We start from the raw sequence: 22,595 nt of genomic DNA on the forward strand, positions 1-22,595 counted from the left end.
TCGATGCTAATGCAGAACGCCACAGGATGTTTTTGTGCTGGGCAAGGGCAGTCAAGTCTGGGGTGAACCAAGGGCTATATCTGTTCTTAGTTCTACATTTTTTGAATGGGGCATGCTTATTTAAGATGGTGAGGAAAGCACTTTTAAAGAGCAACCAGGCATCCTCTACTGACGGGATGTGGTCAATATCCTTCTAGGATACCCGGGCCAGGTCAATAAGAAAGGCCTGCTCGCTGAAGTGTTTTAGGGAGCGTTTGACAGTGATGAAGGGTGGTCGTTTGACCACGGACCCATTACGGACGCAGGCAATGAGGCAGTGATCGCTGAGATCCTGGTTGAAGACAGCAGAGGTGTATTTAGAGGGCAAGTTTGTCAGGATGATATCTATGAGGGTGCCCATGGTTACGGATTTAGGCTTGTACCTGGTAGGTTCCTTGATAATTTGTGTGAGATTGAGGGCGTCTAGATTAGATTGTAGGACAGCCGGGGTGTTAAGCATATCCCAGTTTAAGTCACCTAACAGTACGAACTCTGAAGATAGATGGGGGGCAATCAATTCACATATGGTGTCCAGGACACAGCTGGGGGATGAGGGGGGTGTATAACAAGCAGAAACGGTGAGAGACTTGTTTCTGGAAAGGTGGATTTTTAGAAGTAGAAGCTCAAACTGCTTGGGCACGGACCTGGATAGTATGACCGAACTCTGCAGGCTGTCTCTGCAGTGGATTGCAACTCCGCCCCCTTTGGAAGTTCTATCTTGCCAGAAAACGTTGTAGTTGGGGATGGAAATTTCTGCATTTTTGGTGGCCTTCCTAAACCAGGATTCAGACACGGCTAGGACATCAGGGTTGGTGGAGTGTGCTAAAGCAGTGAATAAAACAAACTTAGGGAGGAGGCTTTGATGTTAACATGCATGAAACCAAGGCTTTTACGGTTACAGAAGTCAAGAAATGAGAGCGCCTGGGGAATGGGAGTGATGCTGGGGGCTGCAGGGCCTGGGTTAAGCTCCACATCACCAGATGAACAAAGGAGGAGTAGGATAAGAGTACAGCTAAAGGCTAAAAGAACTGGTTGTCTAGTGCGTTCAGAACAGAGAGTAAAAGGAGCAGGTTTCTGGGCGCGGAAGAATAGAATATAGGCATAATGTACAGACAAGGGTATGGTAGGATGTGAGTACAGTGGAGGTAAGCCTAGGCATTGAGTGACGATGAGTGAGGTTTTGTCTCTAGAGGCACCATTTAAGCCAGGTGCGGTCACCGCATGTGTGGGGGGTGGAACATAAGGGCTAGCTAAGGCATATTGAGCAGGGCTGGAGGCTCTACAGTGAAATAAGACAAAAAGTACTAACCAAAACAGCAATAGACAAGGCATATTGACATTAGGGAAAGGCATGTGTAGCCGAGTGATCATAGGGTCCAGTGACTAGCTAGGCGAGCTGGAGGCACGGCGATTCAGACAGCTAGCAGGCTGGGGCTAGCAGCAGGCTAGCAGATGGGCCTCAGGGGGACATCGCAATGGGAGAGTCTGTTGAAACCCCCTTGGACGGTTACGTCGGCAGACCAGTCGTGATGGATCGGCGGGGCTCCATGTTGTTAGCAAAGGGTCCAGGCCAATTGGCAGAAGAGGTATTGAAGCCCAGGAATTATCTGATGAAATTCTTCGGCTAGCTGGGTGAAGGGCCTAGCTCGAGGCTAGCTCCAGGCTAACTGGCGCTTGCATCGGGATAGAAACTCCCTCGGACGGTTACGTCGGTATACCAGTCATGATGGATCGGCGGGGCTCCGTGTCGGCAGCAAAGGGTCCAGGCCAATTGGCAAAAGAGGTAATTGAAGCCTAGGGATTGCTTGATGGAATCTCTTCAGCTAGCCGGGAGATGGGCCTAGTTCGAGGCTAGCTCCAGGCTAACTGCTGCTTGCTTCGGGACAGAGACGTTAGACAGGAGTAGCCACTCAGATAGCAGCTAGCTAGCTGTGATGATCCGGAGGAAAGGTTCAGAGCTTGCGGTAGGAATCCGAAGATGTGGTAGAGAAAATCAGTCCAATACGCTCTGGGTAGATATCGCGCTGTGCAGGCTGGCAGGAGTTGCCCGGGCTGAGGCTGGCAGTCCGCGTTAACGGTGATGGCCGCTAGCAGTGGCTAACTGACTAGCTAGTTAGCTCGCTAGCTTCTGAAGGGGGTTCTGGTTAAAAAAAATAACAGATCCATACCACATTGGGTGAGGCGGGTTACAGGAGAGTATGTTCAGTCCGTAGATGGAAAATGAGATTAAAAAAAGAATACAAATATATACAAAATATATATCAAGAAAAACAATATATACAAGGGATGGGACAAGACAATCAAAACAGACATCACCACTGCTACACCATCTTGGAAAGAAGACGGCAGGAGGATTAGTTAGTCATAAATGATGACTAACCCAAACACAGTAGGGAACAATGAGGCCTTTATAAAATAGACAAACGTATAAAATTTATAAAATAACAAATATGAATAATTATTTCCAATGATGTTCTGATTAAATCTCTTCAGTTTTTGTTAGAAAGGAAATGGTTAACACCGAAGATAAAAAAATATCCAATCAGGATTTTTCTTTGGTGGTCTCTGGGGAGATAAATCTACCTAGCTAAGTCAGTCATTGGCTAGGCCATCAGACGCTTGATAGAAGGCATCTGCCATTCAACTGTACTATGGCAACATTTTGGAGTGATAGTGGAATCAACCAATCACATTGACTTGTAATGAGTGGAACCGTTTTTAAAAAAATGTATGGAAACTTCTGCCTTCATGAAGGCCAACAGGCCACTGTACAATAGCAAGAAGTATTTTGCAATGGGAAGTACTAGTTTCAATTGGGTAATGCTTAGCCTAATGGTTGTGTTTTTGAATTCTTATTATTGGGACCTTCTAGATTATTTTGTCCGAGTGAATGAACTGCTTATCCTTTATTAAAGTGACCAGTGATTCCATGACCATGTACAGTGCCTTAGGGATGCGATTTTTTTTATTTTTTTAATGTTTGCTAATTTATAACAAATACAAAACATAAATACGTTATTTACATAAGTATTCAGACCCTTCGCTATGAGACTCAAAATTGAGCTATGGTGCATCCTGTTTCCATTGATCATCCTTAAGATGTTTCTACAACTTAATTGGAGTCCACCTGTGGTAAATTCAATTGATTGGACATGATTTAGAAAGGCACACACCTGTCTATATAAGGTCCTACAGTTGACAGTGTATGTCAGAGCAAAACCAAGTCATGAGGTCAAAGGATTTGTCCTTTAAAGCTCCGAGATAGGATAGTGTCGAGGCACAGATCTGGAGAAGGGTACCAAAAAATGTCTGCAGCATTGACGGTCCCCAAGAACACAATGGCCTCATTCATTCTTAAATGGAAGAAGTTTGGAATCACAAAGACTCTTCCTAAAGCTGGCCGCCCAGCCAAACTGAGCAATCGGGGGAGAAGAACCCGATGGACACTGGGATAGAGCTCTAGAGTTCCTCTATCGAGATGGGAGAACTTTCCAGAAGGACAATCATCTCTGCAGCACTCCACCAATCAGGCCTTTATGTTAGAGTGGCCAGATGGAAGCCACTCCTCAGTAAAAGGCACATGACAGCCGGCTTGGAGTTTGCCAAAAGGCACCTAAAGGACTCTTAGACCATGAGAAACAAGATTATCTGGTCTGATGAAAACAAGATTGAACTTTTTTGCCGGAATGCCAAGCATCACATCTGGAGGAATCTTGGCACCAGTCAAGATCGAGGGAAAGAAGAATGGAGCAAAGTACAGAGAGATCCTTGATGAAAACCTGCTCCAGAGTGCTCAGGACCTCACACTGGGGAGAAGGTTCACCTTCCAACAGGACAACGACCCTAAGCACACAAAGACAATTCAGGAATGGCTTCGGGACAAATCTCTGAATGTCCTTGAGTGGCCCAGCCAGAGCCCGAACTTGAACCCGATCGAACATCTCTGGGAAGACCTGAAAATAGCTGTGCAGCAACACTCCCCATCTGACCTGACAGAGCTTGAGAGGATCTGCAGAGAAGATTGAGAGAAACTCTCCAAATACAGGTGTGCCAAGCTTGTAGCGTCATACCCAAGAAGACTCTAGGCTGTAATTGCTGCCAAAGGTGCTTCAACAAAGTACTGAGTAAAGAGTTTCAGTTTTTTTATTCGTAATAAACTTGCAAAAAATATATAAAAACCTCTTTTTGATTTGTCATTATGGAGAATTGCTTTGATGCACCTGTACTAACCTCGCCTTCTGGATGATAGCAGGGAGAACAGGCCGTGACTTGGATGGTTACCTTTGCTTTCTTGGGTACAGGAACATTGGTGGACATCTTGAAGCATGTGGGGACAGCAGACTGGGATAGGGAGAGATTGAATATGTCCGTAAACTAGAGGTCGACCGATTAATCGGAATGGACGATTAATTAGGGCCGATTTCAAGTTTTCATAACAATCGGAAATCGGTATTTTTGGACGCCGATTTTTTTTTTTTTACACCTTTATTTAACTAGGCAAGTCAGTTAAGAACACATTCTTATTTTCAATGACGGCCTAGGAACGGTGGGTTAACTGCCTTGTTCAGGGGCAGAACGACAGATTTTTACCTTGTCAGCTCAGGGATTCAATCTTGCAACCTTACGGTTAACTAGTCCAACGCTCTAACCACCTGCTTTACATTGCACTCCACGAGGAGCCTGCCTGTTACGCGAATGCAGTAAGAAGCCAAGGTAAGTTGCTAGCTAGCATTAAACTTATCTTATAAAAAACAACCAATCAATCATAATCACTAGTTAACTACACATGGTTGATGATATTACTAGTTTATCTAGCCTGTCCTGCATTGCATATAATCGCTTAGGTACACGTTGCTCCAACGTGTACCTAACCATAAACATCAATGCCTTTCATAAAATCAATACACAAGTATATATTTTTAAACCTGCATATTTAGTTAATATTGCCTGCTAACATGAATTTATTTTAACTAGGGAAAATGTGTCACTTCTCTTGCAACAGAGTCAGGGTATATGCAGCAGTTTGGGCCGCCTGGCTCGTTGCGAACTGTGAAGACTATTTCTTCCTAACAAAGACAGCCGACTTCGCCAAACGGGGGATGATTTAACAAAAGCGCATTTGCGAAAAAAGCACAATCGTTGCACGACTGTACCTAACCATACACATCAATGCCTTTCTTAAAATCAATACACAGAAGTATATATTTTTAAACCTGCATATTTAGCTAAAAGAAATCCAGGTTAGCAGGCAATATTAACCAGATGAAATTGTGTTACTTCTCTTGCATTCATTGCGCGCAGAGTCAGGGTATATGCAACAGTTTGGGCCGCCTGGCTCGTTGCGAACTAATTTGCCAGAATTTTACGTAATTATGACATAACATTGAAGGTTGTGCAATGTAACAGGAATATGTAGACTTAGGGTTGCCACCCGTTAGATAAAATACAGAACGGTTCTGTATTTCACTGAAAGAATAAACGTTTTGTTTTCGAGATGATAGTTTCCGGATTCAACCATATTAATGACCTAAGGTTCGTATTTCTGTGTGTTTATTATATTATAATTAAGTCTATGATTTTATAGAGCAGTCAGACTGAGAGGTGGTTTAGCACCAGCAGGCTAGTAAGCATTCATTCAAACAGCACTTTCGTGCGTTTTGCCAGCAGCTCTTCGCTATGCTTCAAGCATTGTGCTGTTTATGACTTCAAGCCTATCAACTCCCAAGATTAGGCTGGTGTAATCGATGTGAAATGGCTGGCTAGTTAGCGGGGTACACGCTAATAGCGTTTCAAATGTCACTCGCTCTGAGACTTGGAGTAGTTGTTCCCCTTGCTCTGCATGGGTAACGCTGCTTCAAGGGTGGCTGTTGTCGATGTGTTCCTGGTTCGAGCCCAGGTAGGAGTGAGGAGAGGGACAGAAGCTATACTGTTACACTGGCAATTCTAAAGTGCCTATAAGAACATCCACAAGTCAAAGGTATATGAAATACAAATCGTATAGAGAGAAATAGTCCTATAATAACTACTACCTAAAACATCTTACCTGGGAATATTGAAGACTCATGTTAAAAGGAACCACCAGCTTTCATATGTTCTCATGTTCTGAGCAAGGAACTTAAACGTTAGCTTTCTTACATGGCACATATTGCACTTTTACTTTCTTCTCCAACACTTTGTTTTTGCATTATTTAAACCAAATTGAACATGTTTCATTATTTATTTGAGGCTAAATAGATTTTATTGATGTATTATATGAAGTTAAAATAAGTGTTCATTCAGTATTGTTGTAATTGTCATTATTACAAATGTAAAAAAATTAATCGTCCGATTAATCGGCAGCGGCTTTTGTGGTCCTCCAATAATCGGTATCGGCGTTGAAAAATCATAATCGGTCAACCTCTACCGTAAATACTCAAACCAGCTGGTCTGCGCATGCTCTGAGGACACCGCTAGGGATGCTGTCTGGGCCGGCAGCCTTGCGAGGGTTAACACGCTTAAACGTCTTACTCACGTTGGCCAATAAGAACGTGAGCCAACAGTCCTCGAGAATGGGCCGCGTCGGTGGCACTGTGTTATCCTCAAAGCGGGTGAAGAAGGTGTTTAGCTTGTCGGGGAGCAAGACGTCAGTGTCCACGACGTGGCTGGTTTTCCCAACGTGGCTGCTAATCCGTGATTGTCTGGAGTCTCGTGTCTAAGCCATTGAATTGCGAATCCACTTTGTCACTGTACTGACGTTTTGCCTTTTTGATTGCCTTACGGAGAGCATAACTACACTGTTTGTATTCAACCATATTCCCAGTCATCTTACCATGGTTAAATGCGGTGGTTCGCGCTTTCAGTTTTGTGCGAATGCTGCCATCTATCCACAGTTTTTGGTTTGTGTAGGTTTTAATAGTCACAGTGGGAACAACTACCGTATACACTTCCTGATGAACTCATTCACCGTGTCAGTGTAAACGTCAATGTTAATCGCAGAAGCAAGCCGGAACATATCCCAGTCCTCGTGATCAAAACAATCTTGATGCATGGATTCCGATTGGTCAGACCAGCATTGAATAGACCTTAGCAAGGGTACTTCCTGTTTGAGTTTCTGCCTACAGGAAGGAAACAGCAGAATGGAGTCGTGATCTTATTTGCCAAAGGGAGGGTGGGGGAGGGTCTTGTAGCCTTCACGGAAGGGAGAGTAACAGAGGTCGAGAGTTTTTGAAGTGCGAGTACTACAGGCAATGTGTTGATAGAACTTTGGTAGTATTTCCCTCAAATTTGCTTTGTCACCAGCTAGAATAAATGCAGCCTCGGGATATGTGGTTTCCAGATTGCACAAAGTCCAGAGTAGTTCCTTGAGGGCCGTTGTGGTATCGGCTTGAGGGGGAATATACATGGCTGTGACTATAACTGAAGAGAATTGTATTGGGAGGTAATACGGTCTGCATTTGATTATGAAGTATTCCAGGTCGGGTGAACAAAAGGAATTGAGTTCCTGTATGTATCACAATCACACCATGAGAAGTTAATCATGAAACATACACCTCAACCTTTCTTCTTCCCGGAGTTTTATATAATAATAATACTGCTAAGTTGGTTAGGAGCTAGAAGCAGAGCTGCCATGTCTGTTGGCGCCAGCTTCACCATCTTACAGTCCGACGGACTAATCTGGGTTTGGTGGATGCCAGGAGAATGCTACCTGCCCCAATGCATAGTGCCAACTGTAAAGTTTGGTGGAGGAGGAATAATGGTCTGGGGCTGTTATTCATGGGGCGGGCTAGGCCCCTTAGTTCCAATGAAGAAAAATCTTAGCGCTACAGCATACAATGACATTCTAGACGATTCTGTGCTTCCAACTTTGTGGCAACAGTTTGGGGAAGGCCCTTTCCTGTTTCAGCATGACAATGCCCCCGTGCACAAAGCGAGGTCCATACAGAAATGGTTTGTCGAGATCGGCGTGGAAGAACTTGACTGGCCTGCACAGAGCCCTGACCTCAACCCCAACAAACACCTTTTGGATGAATTGGAATGCCGAATGCAAGCCAGGCCTAATCGCCTAACATCAGTACCCAACCTCACTAATGCTCTGGTGGCTGAATGGAAGCAAGTCCCCGCAGCAATGTTCCAACATCTAGTGCAAAGCCTTCCCATAAGAGTGAAGGCTGGTATAGCAGCGAAGGGGGGGATCAACTCCATATCAATGCCCATGATTTTGGAATGAGATGTTGGATGAGCAGGTGTCCGCATACACTACATGACCAAAGGTATGGTTACCTGCAACTCGCCTGTTTGGCACTTGCCTATGTTTAAGAGCACACTGACATAGGCCTGCATACAAAAACAAAGCATACACAGGGATTATATTGGCTATGGGGAAAACATTAGAGCTCATCTCATAAGGGGAGTCCATCCATGGGGAAAGATAAGGGGGGGGGGTGTTCAACATCATGTGGGAATCACGTTGGAGGGGTCTAATGTCAGCTTGGAGTTTACAGTAGACAATAAGAAAGAGCACTGGATGCATGACATCACGTGTTGTAACCATGTTATAACGTTAGCAAACAATGACTAGTCCTATTTTTTTTTTTTTTTTACATCTATTATTTACTATCATGCAAACAAAATCATTGTAATATTGGCATGTATTCGATTTGGCATTATGTTCAAATGCATCACAATTGTATGGCCATGATATTCTATAAGACTGATCTTTATACTGTTTTTGGTAATGAGAAACTACGGATGACGACACCTGTACCAGTCAACCCACAATAACTACAATAACTCTCCCTGCCTTCGTTCTCTTCTTTCCTTATATGCCTCCTTTCCTGCCCACCTCAAGTCCAGTAGGCCTATATCGACCTGCTAGGAACTACGTGTCAGCTGACAGTCACACACGCACGATCGGCGGGAAATATAATGAAGACCACTGGGAGAGACGAAATCAACCACGTAGACAAATGTCATTGGCATCTTACCTCCGACACATTTCTCTGGAGTCTCCTAAAATCCCCACCAAGGCGCGGGATATCCAGCAAAACAATATAACCCGCTGCGCTGTCAGTGAAACGTTCTACTGCTCACTGTTGCACACACATTTCTTGGAAGAGACAATATGCGGATACAATGTTTCATTTTTTTGCAACTATTCACAGATATTCTCTTCGGTACTTCCCGGCCTCTGGTTTCTCCGTAACCGTTGACATTAATTAATAAAATAGAGCTCGTCGTCCGCAGTTGATCTATCGAATCGCTTGCCTGGCTAAGCAAACTCCTTGCTCCGGTCAAACGCTTCGCCACGCCCACAGACGTTAGTTTCTGAAGTATGTTGTGAACATACAGCCACAAGAGTTTCTAAACCCAGAGGCGCTACATCGCAAGACTTCCGGGAACGCTTGAGAAACAGACCAAACAGGCCATTTGCGGTTTGAGAAGTGAAAGGGTATTCCTTAGTTGTGAATTTTCTCGAAATCTAATGTCACAACCTAAATTCGAGTCAATGTCTTAAGTATTTGTGCTTGTTATTACTTCAACCTCGTGAGAGTGACAAGGAATGCCATTGAGATGACGGTTTGCACATGCGTAGTTTGGCGCGAGACTACCGTTAGACCCGATTACGTGTTTCTACGCAGGAGCTTAGCTAGCCAACGTCGCCATGACATCGCATACAAGTGTGATCGGGGATTTCTATTGGAGAAGCAGTTTTAGTCTATCTTCATACTGTACTGTCTTCGATCGAGCAGTGTAAGAATTCAATGGCAGTTTCTTTTGCGTTGGATATAACAGTTGTTGACAACTGTAGCATTGTAGCTAAATGTAACCCTAACCTCAGTCTCCTCACCTGACACGCTAATTCACCTAGCCTAGCGGTTAAGAGTGTTGGGTCAGTAACTGGTTCGAATCCCAAGCCGAAGGTGGAAAATTCTGCTGTTCTGCCCTTGAGCAAGGCCGTTAACCTAGACGTCGATTAAGGCTCTGATCCAGAGGATTTGGGTTAAATGCGGAAGACACATTTCGGTGGAATGCATTCAGTTGTGCATATGACTATGTATCCCCTTCTCTAATTCATCTAACCTGCAAACATCGGTTATCCTAACCTCCTATGTAAAGAAACCATCAGTCGCATAACACCAGGACTGACCAATGCCAGGTATCAATGGGCGTTTCCTGATATTAGGGATTAATTACATCATACTGGCCATGTTTTGCCAACTCACTGCTCACAGGTGGATTCAACGGAGGAGGAGCTGGCTCTTTGTCAGCGGTTAGAAGTATTTTGTCAAGCCAAATCTCAAATTTACCCTTAAAGATGCAATATGTAACTTTTTGGGCGAAATAATAATGTATTTATTAAATTAACACATTCATACATTTTTTAAATGTTACAATCTAATAGTGTATAAAATATCTTAAAGATGCACTATGCAGAGATTGACTAAATAAATAAGTGTAGTGTAGAGAATCATTGTGTCATCTAAACCACTGTAAAATATATTTTCCATAACCAAAAATATTGTATTTTTTATAAATTCATTATTATTTTTAGTCCATGGCATATTGTGGAGAATTAGGGGGCAACCCCGGCCATGACTCGAACCCTGGTCCAGCTACTGTCAAGCCAACATCTTTATGCCAAGAGGATCAAACCTCTTGAGGATGTCACTAGTTGATGTCGTTACAATATTTTTAGCACAATTTCGAGATATCAGCTATAATTATCAGATGCATTAAAATATGGCCACTAAAGGCCTTTCAAAATGTGCCTCTCCACATAAATATAATTTTTTCTCAATGTCATTTTTTTTTGCATTATCATGTAGGGCTTTGACGTCAATTGATGTTTTTCCATTATATGGACTGAGTAATAATTGGTGTAGGCCTAATTAGAAAAATTAAGTTGGGGTGGAAATAGGCCTAACAATGTCCAGATAATGACTTGAGTTAAATTCATAAGATCTCTCCAGGTTAAAACATAATGACAAATACATGATTAACACATGGTGAGGTCAAGGTCAACCGTGCTCTTGTTATTAATAAGGACAATGAGAACCTTTTAATCATCCCTTGAGCCATTTCTCTATTTATCTGAAGTTCTCTCTTCCTCTTATTACATTAGTTGTTACATAGCCAATACAGGCTGAGTAAAGTCATACATACTAACACACACACACACACAATAATAGATTGCAACATAATTGTTTTTAAATGAATGTGTTAATTTAATAAATAAAGGATTCTTCATAGTCCGTGGCATATTGTGGAGAATTAGGGGGCAACCCATGCCTGTGTTTCTAGCTCCAACAGTTCAGTAGTATCTAACAATTCACAACAATACACACAAATCTAAAAGTAAAAGAATGGAATTAAGAAATATATCAACATTAGGACAAACAATGTCGGAGTGACCAATTAGGGGGCCATGACTCGAACCCTGGTCCAGCAGAGGGAGCACGCTCCTATCCACATCAACAGGACCACAATGGAGAAGGTGAAAAGCTTCATGTTCCGCTGCGTACACATCACTGACAATCTGAAATGGTCCACCCACACAGAAAGTGTGGTGAAGAAGGCGCAACAGCGTCTCTTCAACCTCAGGAGGCTGAAGAAATTCAGCTTGGCCCCTAAGACCCTCACAAACTTTTACAGATGCAAAATTGAGAGCATCCTGTTTGGCTGTATCACCGCCTGGTACGGCAACTGCACTGCCCGCAACCACAGGACTCTCCAGAGGGTGGTGCGGTCTACCAAACGCATCACCAGGGGCACACTGCCTGCCCTCCAGGACACCAACAGCACCCGATGTCACAGGAAGGCCAAAAAGATCATCAAGGACATCAATCACCCGAGCCATGGCCTGTTCACAACGCTACCATCCAGAAGGTGAGGTCAGTGCAGGTACATCAAAGCTGGGACGAGAGACTGAAAAACAGCTTCTATCTCAAGGCCATCAGACTGTTAAATAGCCATCACTAGCCTACTACCACCCGGTTACTCAACCCTGCACCTTAGAGGCTGCTGCCCTATATTCATACTACATACATACTATATACATAGACATGGAATCACTGGCCACTTTAATAATGGAACACTGGTCACTTTAATAATGTTTACATACTGCTTTACTCATTTCATATGTATACACTGTATTCTATTCTATGTCACTCCGACATTGTTTGTCCTAATGTTTATATATTTCTTAATTCCATTCTTTTACTTTTAGATTTGTGTGTATTGTTGTGAATTGTTAGATACTACTGAACTGTTGGAGCTAGAAACACAGGCATTTCGCTACACCCGCAATAACATCTGCTAAATTTGTGTATGCGACCAATAGAATTTGATTTGATTTGACAAACAAATCAACTCTGAAGTCATAGCTCCCTCCTATTTTACCCTTTTCATCCCCCCTTCCCTCCTACCCTTGTTGTTCATCCCATAACATTTATAAACACAACGTACTGTAGAATCAGTGTTGTAGTACTCGAGACCGGTCTCAAGACCATATTATGAGTGTCTCGGTCTTGTCTCGGTGTCAGATACATTTGTACTTGTCTTGACTCGGTCTCGGATTCATAATTTCTTCCGGAGACCAGCCGAGACCAGCGGAGTAAAAAACTCATAATTATCAGCTTCCGTTTATTAAGTGCATAAATCCGCTTCAAAGGTCAAATATATACACTCCATTCTTGATACCTTAATTCCTGAACAGTCTTTATATCTATTATAGAAGTTTGCGCTGTGGCGAACCTATTGGACCTAGGCCTTTAGTGTGTGACAACTTCGTCAGGACAGCAACAGTAATACTGACAGCAACAGTAATAGGAGAGTGCACTTTTTGTAAAACACAAAAAGTCCATAAACAATTATTATTGTTATTTTTTTATTAATCCTTAGAGGCGTAGAGGGCCCTCATTGTTCCCCACTGTGTTTGGGTTAGTAATCATTTGTATGGTGGCTCTTTTTTCCCTCATCATGCATTTATTCTGAATGTCTAAAGAATCCACATGTTGTCCTGAAATATGAACACAGAAATCCTGAACATTTTGAATTATTATGGTGGTGATTTGACAAAATTCCAATCATGGTCTTGAATTGGACTCACATTTTTTCTGGTCTCAGTCTTGACTCGGTCTCGCCCCCCCCTTCTTGACTCGGACTCGATTTGCTCCGGTCTCAAACACAACACTGTGTAGAACTATGGAAACTCATATCAGTGTAAAGTAAGACTAACCAGACCCCCCATATCTCTTATGCATGGTCACGCCTGATATGCCCTTTTCTTGTCCATCTCAATGTCCATTCCCTTTACTAATCAGGTTACACAATTAGTACCTGTGGAATAACGTCTTGATTGGACTTAATTGGTGGTTTTGAGGCCATGTCACAGCCTAAGAGACAGAGCAAGAGGTATAAAAGGGTACATTTTCATGGCAAGGAACATGAACAAAGACAATCAACCTTTATCAAGATCAATCATCGACAAATTCGCAGATCATCCTCACCAAAGCCTCAACCTCAACACAGTAAGTATGTCTTCTGTATCTCATACAGTGTTTGTATTTTCTCTGACAATCTTAAAACGACTTTATCTTAAAAAAACGAAGAAACATGTTTCTGTAACAGACTTTGCAAGAATTATTGCAGCAATAGACTGTCTATGATTGATCTTATTATCTTATCTCTATCCTGAGACAAGTAGCATCAACTTAGACAAACTTTAAATCAATTTTTCCTTCTTTCTCAGTGGCTATGTTTGGCACCCCAGTGTCTGCCCTCTGTCTGCTGTTCCTGCTATCTGTATGCACTGCCTGCTACATCTCCAACTGCCCCATAGGAGGCAAGAGATCAGCACTAGCTTTCCCATCCAGAAAGGTACCAAGTAATTCTTAGCAGTTCCTCTTTGTTATTGTCTATTGTTACTGTGTGTCTGTTATAGAGTTAGATTCGTGGCTGCATATAGGCTTGCATCTTAGCTTTGAAGGGTTGAGATTGCACGTTCAAATCAAAGGTTATTATATGTCAATACTGTATATCCCCCTCCTTTCCCCCGTTTTCTTTAGACTCAAAAAACACTCTTATACATATGAACAACAACTTACAGACACACAAATAATGACTCTCATCTGCCCAGATCTGCACGCTCACTAGTGCCTGCATTATTGTTTGCCACTTGGCCTTAAATTGTACCAATTTGTTTTTTCTTGGTTGCCTAGGCTATTGCAACATTTAAATAATAAAACAATCATTCTTTTCCATCGTGTCAATGATGGCGGATTGATTGACTTTCAAGTTTTTAGTATACGTTTTTTCAAATTGAGTGATGAGAAGAGAATCGTCCAGCCCATTGGGTATCTCACTACACCCCATATACCATGTCTTGAAATATGCAGACAGACAGATTAAAAGTATGTTTACATTGTAATACTTCTGACAGACAACTTTCTAGCTCCGTCCACAACTTCCAGACTTTATAGCATTCCCAGAAAGCATGGATTATTGAGTCATTATTAGTTTTGCACTTGAGACATGACTCTGCCGTTGTGCTGTAGAATTGAGAATTTTGTCTCTTTTATAATACATTCTATACATACGTTTATATTGGATTAAGCATACATTTTTGTCTTGGTTTTCTAAGAGATTGTCAGTTGGATATGCTCTCTGCAAGGTTTTGTATATCTTCCTGATAATATGAACATCCTTGCTGGACTCAAATACGATTCCCCCAAGGTTGCGCTGATGTCCAAAATATTTAAAATCAACATTTTGTGATATGTAACTTTTAAGTTGCATGTATTTGAAACTATCTACATTGGTCAGTCCAAAATTACTTTTTAATTCTGTCATGGAAATAAATGTATTTCCTGTTACCAAGTCATTCACGGTTTCTATGCCTTTAGTTTTCCATGTGGACCAAATTAGCGGTGAATTCTGAAAAGCTATCCAAGGATTGTTCCATAAGGTTGTGTTTTTAGGGAGTGATATTGGTTCTTGTAGAATACTTTTCATTTTCTTCCATATTGTTAGTGTTCTTCACTATGAAGTTCTTAATGTTCTAAGTTTTATCCTTTGAAAATAGACCCATAAAAATATTCTGCGGATGAGCATGCACATCTTCCATACATATCCATTGTTCCTCTTTAGTGCATTTAACTTAATGTCGCAAGTAAAAGCCTTGGGTAGTGAGTTTATATAATTTCAAGTCTGAAAGGTTAAAACCACCCTCAGACTTAGGAAGATGTAAAACTGTTTATTCTATTAATTTTATTTTCCCATATGAAGTCTGTTATGACCGAGTATACTTTTATAAAGAATGTCTTCAGTGGGGTAATTGGTATTACCGAAAAATAAATACAAAAACTTTGTCAGCCATTCCATTCTAAGAGGTTTATTCTACCTGTGAGATTTATGGGAAAATTATTCAATTTAATTAGATCTGCTTTCATATTGTTGCTTTCATAATGGAATAAAGTTCAAATCAAATTCTATTTGTCACATGCGCCAAATACAACAGGTGTAGACCTTACCGTGAAATGCTTACAAGCCCTTAACCAACAATGCAGTTCAAGAAATAGAGTTAAGAAAATATTTACCAAATAAACTAAAGTAAAACATTTAAAAAGTAACACAATAAGTTATATTTATATATTTGTTGTTTGTTGTTGCTTATTAAGCAAACAAAGTATTTAATATTTTCTGTGGTCCACTTAAAGCATTCCTGTAGATCGTGAGTTGTTATTTTTCTTGGCATTATTTAATTTTTTTCCACATTCATTTTATAACCTGACATTTGAGTATTCTGAAAAATATTTTTTAGCAAAGGGGGCATTAGTTTATATTCATGTTTACCAATACTAATACCTGTTACGTTAACTGGGTCCTGTCTAATTCTTTCTGCATGCGGTTCAATTGCCAGTGCAACCATGAGAGGGGAGAGGGGGCATCCCTGTCTTGTGCCTCTTTCTAAAGCAATTTCATCAGATAATGCATTATTTGTGTATATTTTGGATTTAAGACATTTATACAATATTTGTATTAAATGTAAAAGTTTTGAATAGAAAAGGCCATTCAAGACGGTCGAAAGCCTCTTTGGCATCAACAGCCATTATTGATAAATCTATATCTTTCTTTTTTTTGCGTACTGTATTAAACTGAAACATGTTCTTGTATTTGTTTGAGTTTTTTTATAAACCCTGTTTGATTATCAAGTCTGTAAGACTTTTGCCATCCTATTGCTTATAAGCTTTGGTATCATTTTATTGTCACAATTTATTAACCTTATGGGTTTATAATCAACAGGGGACACTACAGAGACTTTCCTGGTTTTAATATAACTGAAATAACTGTTTGATATTGAACTAGGAAGTACTGAATTGAGTGACATGTGTTGTCATTTGTGTAAATAGTGGGGCTACGTTACCCCAAAATGTTTAATAGAATACTATGGGAAAGCCATCTATTCTTGGTTCTTTTTAGTCTGCTGATAGTTGCTTCTTAGTTGTTGCGTCTAGGAAAGCTATAAGATCCATCCAACTGTTCTTTCATTTTGATATATTTACATTTTCATAGAAGCTTTTAAAATTGTATTTCATTTAATTGTTTCTAATTAATGATTTTGTATCTTTATCTTTAACAATTATAACAGGTTTAGAATGTATTTGTTTATCAATACTGTATATTGTATTGTACTGTTATGAAAAAACAAAATGTTCTATAAATATATAACTTGTATCTATAATAACAATATAAGTATAACTTTCTGTTTCCTATTATCTTTCCAGTGCATGTCATGTGGCCCCGGGGACAGGGGCCGCTGCTTTGGCCCAAATATCTGCTGTGGGGAGGGGATGGGCTGCTACGTGGGCTCTCCAGAGGCAGCTGGCTGCGTGGATGAGAACTACCTGCCCTCCCCCTGTGAGGCCGGAGGAAGAGTGTGTGGCACTGAGGAGGGACGTTGTGCTGCACCGGGGATCTGCTGTGACGTGGGTAAGACAAAGACTATACTCCTATTTTCATGTATAGCAAATGTTTCTGTTTACACTGAATGATTCTGCAACGGAGCAAAACGCTTTGTATGCAGTAGGGTTTGTTTTTCTATGGATTGCTGGTTGTGGCAATTTAAATAGACTATTTAATTGTTAATATCATGTGCCAAGCTCTTGTGGTATTAAATACTTTGTCATTGTCAGCAACCAAACGATTTGCTCCACGATCACTTAAGAGTTTAGGAATAAATGTGGTGTTGTGTAGCCATTAGCCAATGGTAATAATGTTCTCTTTACATGTATTACTTGTTGTGAGTTCATACAGATTCAGTTTTATATTACAGTTGTGTGACAGATTGTCTATTTTGATCTTTTCTCTTTTAGAGGGTTGTAGTATTGACCAATCCTGTACTGAGGAGGACGAAGCCGAATACATAAGCCAATCAGTGAGCCGTAGCCATGGCCACGATCTGCTGATGAAGCTTCTGAACATGATTAGCCACACCCCTCCCCACAGAGTCCACCAATAAAACAGCCTCTTCAGGTATTCAGGAGCAGTCCTGAGTTGAAAGACAGTGTAAAAAAATCGGTCACATCTCAATGTCAGAGGCATACCTATGTAGATACATTTTGTACAGAAGACAGACATAGATGTAAAGGATTAGTTTTGCTTGTAACTGTTTGTGTAATCGCTTGTGCTTCAAGAGTCAAATAAAGCTTACTGTACAAAAACAACTGTCAGGATAGTCAAGAGCTAGGTTTCCATCCAATTTGTGACCAATTTTTATGTCAATATTCTAAAATCTGCATAAAACAATTTGCATATTTTTCCACCAGAGATTTTTTTCCATCAAGCAAACGTTTTGTGGATTAAAGGCTGTGCGTGATGACATAGTGCATACAAAAATAACCTTTGACAATAAATTCCTATGTGCCGAATTAAAAATACAAGTTAAATGGGTTTCCATCGCATTTTCAACTACTGATGGTTATGTTACAAAAACTGTTGCGTAATATTGCAAAAGTGCCCACTCTGGTCTTGGCACATTAGCTCTAGCCAATAGCTCACAGATACAGTGTGGGTAGGCTACCTACAATATGAGATTATCATGGATGAGGGCGATATCATTTGAATTTGTCAAACAGCAGCCAAGCATCGATCATCATGTCACCAGAATAAGACCCTCAATATTTATTGGAAAGGTTCATCAAGCTCATCACATTGCACATTCACCACCCTGTGAAGTTCATCATCATTTATTTAATCTGTAGCCTAATAAACTGCATGGTTTTCCTTGTTGTAGTGGGAGGACCACTCAACATAAACTCAGCCAAAAAAGAAACGTCCTCTCACTGTCAACTGCGTTTATTTTCATCAAACTTAACATGTGTAAATATTTGTATGAACATAACAAGATTCAACAACTGAGACAAACTGAACAAGTTTCACAGACATGTGACTAACAGAAATGGAATAATGTGTCCCGGAACAAAGAGGGGGTCAAAATCAAAAGTAACAGTCAGTATCTGGTGTGGCCACCAGCTGCATTAAGTACTGCAGTGCATCTCCTCCTCATGGACTGCACCAGATTTGCCAGTTCTTCCTGTGAAATGTTACCCCACTCTTCCACCAAGGCACCTGCAAGTTCCCAGACATTTCTGTGGGGAATGACCCTAGCCCTCACCCTCCGATCCAACAGGTCCCAGACGTGCTCAATGGGATTGAGATCCAGGCTCTTTGCTGGCCGTGGCAGAACACTGACATTCCGGTCTTGCAGGAAATCACACACAGAACAAGCAGTATGGCTGGTGACATTGTCATTCTGGAGGGTCATGTCAAGATAAGCCTGCAGGAAGGGTACCACATGAGGGAGGAGGATGTCTTCCCTGTAACGCACAGCGTTGAGATTGCCTGCAATGACAGCAAGCTCAGTCCGATGATGCTGTGACACATCGCCCCAGACCATGACGGACCCTCCACCTTCAAATCGATCCCGCTCCAGAGTACAGGCCTCGGTGTAACGCTCATTCCTTCAACGATAAACGCGAATCCAACCATCACCCCTGGTGAGACAAAACCGCGACTCGTCAGTGAAGAGCACTTTTTGCCAGTCCTGTCTGGTCCAGCGACGGTGGGTTTGTGCCCATAGGCGACGTTGTTGCCGGTTATGTCTGGTGAGGACCTGCCTTACAACAGGCCTACAAGCCCTCAGTCCAGCCTCTCTCAGCCTATTGCGGGCAGTCTGAGCACTGAGGGAGAGATTGTGCATTCCTCGTGTAACTCGGGCAGTTGTTGTTGCCATCCTGTACCTGTTCCGCAGGTGTGATGTTCGGATGTACCGATCCCGTGCAGGTGTTGTTACACGTGGTCTGCCACTGCGAGGACGATCAGCTGTCCGTCCTGTCTCCCTGTATCTCTGTCTTAGGCATCTCACAGTACGGACATTGCAATTTATTGCCCTGGCCACATCTGCAGTCCTCATGTCTCCTTGCAGCATGCCTAAGGCACGTTTTGGTGTTTTTCAGAGTCAGTAGAAAGGCCTCTTTAGTGTCCTAAGTTTTCATAACTGTGACCTTAATTGCCTATCATCTGTAAGCTGTTAGTGTCTTAACGACCGTCAATGAACAAGCATGGGAAACAGTGTTTAAACCCTTTACAATGAAGATCTGTGAAGTTATTTGGATTATTGCGAGTTTATAATCGTGTGACTCCAAGTTTACTTCGATTTGATGGTTATTATATCAATATTTGCACAAAAAAGCCGTATTCACTGCCATTTCTCCCATAATTCATTTTACTGACACAAAAAGATCCCACCATGTCGAACGAACAAACGTGTGAAATTGTACTGGCATTTCATGTTTCAATCAGCCGGTCGTGACTTTTTTTATGTGTCAAGTAAATAATCTGTATAAAATGTTTGGATGGAAACGTGGTTACTGTTGCAAGTCTTTCCAATACCAAAACACACACACTAAAACTTTCCACGAGATGCTGCTGAAATATCTAAGCATTATGGATGAGTTTGTGCTTATTTTGTGTTACCTTACGATGCCTGACCAGATCAGAGTAAATCAACCTGGGGGGGGGGGGGGGGTCAATGCAAATAGTTCGGATGGCCATTTGATGAATTGTTCAGCAGTCTCATATGGCTTGGGGGTAGAAGCTGTTAAGGAGCCTTTTGGTCCTAGACTTGGCACTCCAGTACCGCTTGCGGTAGCAGTGAGAACAGTCTATGACTTGGGTAACTGGAGTCTTTGACAATTGCCTCCACACCTTTTATAGTCAACATTAATAGTCAGGCAATAAACTGCAGAGGTTTGATTGCAAAAGGATTTCACATTTCATTGACAACTACACAATTTGATCTAAATTCAGATAAAACATATACAATAAACAATCATACTGTAACATACAGTGAGTGTACAAAACATTATGAACACCTGCTCTTTCCATGACAGACTGACCAGGTAAATCCAGGTGAACGTTATGATCCCTTATTGATGTAACTATGTAACTAGCTATGATCCCTTATTGATGTTAAATCCACTTCAGTCAGTGTAGATGAAGGGGAGGAGACAGGTTAAAGAAGGATTTTTAAGCTTTGAGACCATAGAGACATGGTTTGTGTATGTGTGCCATTCAGAGGATGAATGGGCAAAACAAAATATTTAAGTGCCTTCGAACGGGGTATGGTAGTAGGTGCCAGGAGCATGACACAAACCACACTCTAACAATTAGGGGTTCAACAAGGATTATTCTAAGATCCTCGAAGTTTGATAAGACAGCAGGTGCAGGCATTTAACTGAAAAATGTAGAGATCTCCTCAATTTAAGGTAAGGTTTGTCCCTTGCATGAACTAAATTGATATTGTTTTATGATGATACCATCTATCTGTTCATATTTGTGCCAATCTTTCTAAAACAGAAAATGGACACAATTCAATGGATATCAACCAACAAAGAGGTAAGAATATGTAGACTATAAGAATATGTTAAAGGCTAGCTGTATTGGGTGCAGATGACTGAACTGCTCAATGTTGTGTCTGTATCTGCAGGTACACAGACGAGGAGGCATACAAAGATATGGCAATTGGTATTGGTATGTTTTACAGATCACATTTACCATCCTCCTTCCTTACCTCTTCAATGAATATCCCATAGGCCTTTACATTATGGATAAGATATGTTTATGAAAACCATCATCAAAACAGTTTTCTTTTCATTCACATTCACCTCAAAAACCAAGTTATGAATTCTGTCCTGTGCACGTTTTGTTAATCATCTGTATAATTAATATTTTTTGGTTTCACAGATTTCACCCTCCCTACACCTCTGACGAATAAAACAGAAAACCTGTTAGATCACCAAGCGCTGCAAAATCATTCTAGCTATGGATACAGAGAACATCAACACATTAACATCAACACGCCAGAGGATATACCAATTGGACTTGGGGCTCTGCTTGGAGTTTACCTCATATTTAAAAAAATGTATTCTGCTTTGCCACTAAAATCATAATAAACACAGAGAACTAAAATGTTGTGTTGTTGTTGTTATTGTTATGCATAATAATAATAATTAGGGGAGAGGAGGTAGTTCAAAAAATAAACCCCAAAAGGTTCTTCAAAAGGTTCTGACGATCCATTAAAATGGGTTCTTTGAAGAACCCTTTTAAATGGTTCTTCGATTAACTTAAAAGGGTTCCCCCACATTTTCAATTTGAAGAACCCTTCTCCTTCACCCAGATCCAGATAGCTGATGTTCCGAAAGAGCTGCAAAATCTGGACCCATACAAATCAGCCGGGCTAGACAATCTGGACCCTCTTTTTCTAAAAGTTTCAACCCCTATTACTAGCCTGTTCAACCTCTCTTTCATATTGTCTGAGATTCCCAAAGGGGGTGACACTCTAGACCCAAACTGCTACAGACCTATATCTATCCTACCCTGTCTTTCTAAGGTCTTCGAAAGCCAAGTTAACAAACAGATTACCGACCATTTCGAATCCCACCGTACCTTCTCCGCTCTGCAATCTGGTTTCAGAGCTGGTCATGGGTGCACCTCAGCCATGCTCAAGGTACTAAACGATATCATAACCGCCATCGATAAAAGACAGTACTGTGCAGCCGTCTTCATCGACCTGGCCAAGGCTATCAACTCTGTCAATCACCATATTCTTATCGGCAGACTCACAGCCTTGGTTTTTCAAATGACTGCCTCGCCTGGTTCACCAACTACTTCTCTGATAGAGTTCATTGTGTCAAATCAGAGGGCCTGTTGTCCGGACCTCTGGCAGTCTCTATGGGGGTACCACAGGGTTCAATTCTCGGGCCGACTCTCTTCTCTGTATATATCAACGATGTCGCTCTTGCTGCGGGTGATTCCTCAATCCACCTCTACGCAGATGACACCATTCTGTATACATCTGTCCTTTCTTTGGACACTGTGCTAACAAACCTCCAAACGAGCTTCAATGCCATACAACTCTCCTTCCGTGGCCTCCAACTGCTCTTAAACGCAAGTAAAACTAAATTCATGCTCTTCAACCGATCGCTGCCCGCACCCTCCCGCCCGACTAGCATCCCTAC

The 22,595-nt window shown here is 41.5% G+C and overlaps 2 protein-coding genes across 5 annotated transcripts in view; one reads left to right on the top strand and one right to left on the bottom strand.

Annotated features, from left to right (window-relative positions):
• LOC106563254 (ATP-dependent RNA helicase DQX1) overlaps window positions 1-9,510 on the bottom strand; it is a 34,253-nt gene extending 24,743 nt beyond the window's left edge. The window contains exons 1-2 of one of the 3 annotated variants that reach the window (XM_014128670.2): window positions 9,003-9,510; window positions 4,270-4,380 (exon numbers count right to left, since the gene is read on the bottom strand). In XM_014128670.2, the coding sequence (XP_013984145.1) occupies window positions 4,270-4,356 (87 nt within the window). In that variant the 5' untranslated portion in view covers window positions 4,357-4,380; window positions 9,003-9,510. The remainder of the gene's footprint in view (window positions 1-4,269; window positions 4,381-9,002) is intronic. The other 2 variants (XM_014128671.2, XM_014128672.2) reach the window with 2 other exon arrangements.
• A 3,655-nt stretch (window positions 9,511-13,165) lies between these two features.
• On the top strand, window positions 13,166-21,537 carry neu1 (neuraminidase 1). 2 transcript variants are annotated; one of them, XR_001319190.2, is made up of 7 exons: window positions 13,166-13,547; window positions 13,769-13,896; window positions 16,803-17,007; window positions 17,391-17,550; window positions 20,935-20,973; window positions 21,065-21,108; window positions 21,322-21,537. XR_001319190.2 is itself a non-coding variant. In NM_001123652.1 (4 exons), coding segments are annotated over exons 1-4 (480 nt in total). In that variant the 5' UTR covers window positions 13,527-13,546; the 3' UTR covers window positions 17,537-17,546. The 2 variants fall into 2 exon arrangements, 1 of the variants encoding a protein (NP_001117124.1); NM_001123652.1 differs by lacking the exons at window positions 20,935-20,973; window positions 21,065-21,108; window positions 21,322-21,537 and having other exon boundaries at window positions 13,527-13,547; window positions 17,391-17,546.
• Window positions 21,538-22,595: the final 1,058 nt, after the last annotated feature.

Source organism: Salmo salar, chromosome ssa11 (genome assembly GCF_905237065.1).
Source record: "Salmo salar chromosome ssa11, Ssal_v3.1, whole genome shotgun sequence".
Lineage (NCBI taxonomy): Eukaryota > Metazoa > Chordata > Actinopteri > Salmoniformes > Salmonidae > Salmo > Salmo salar.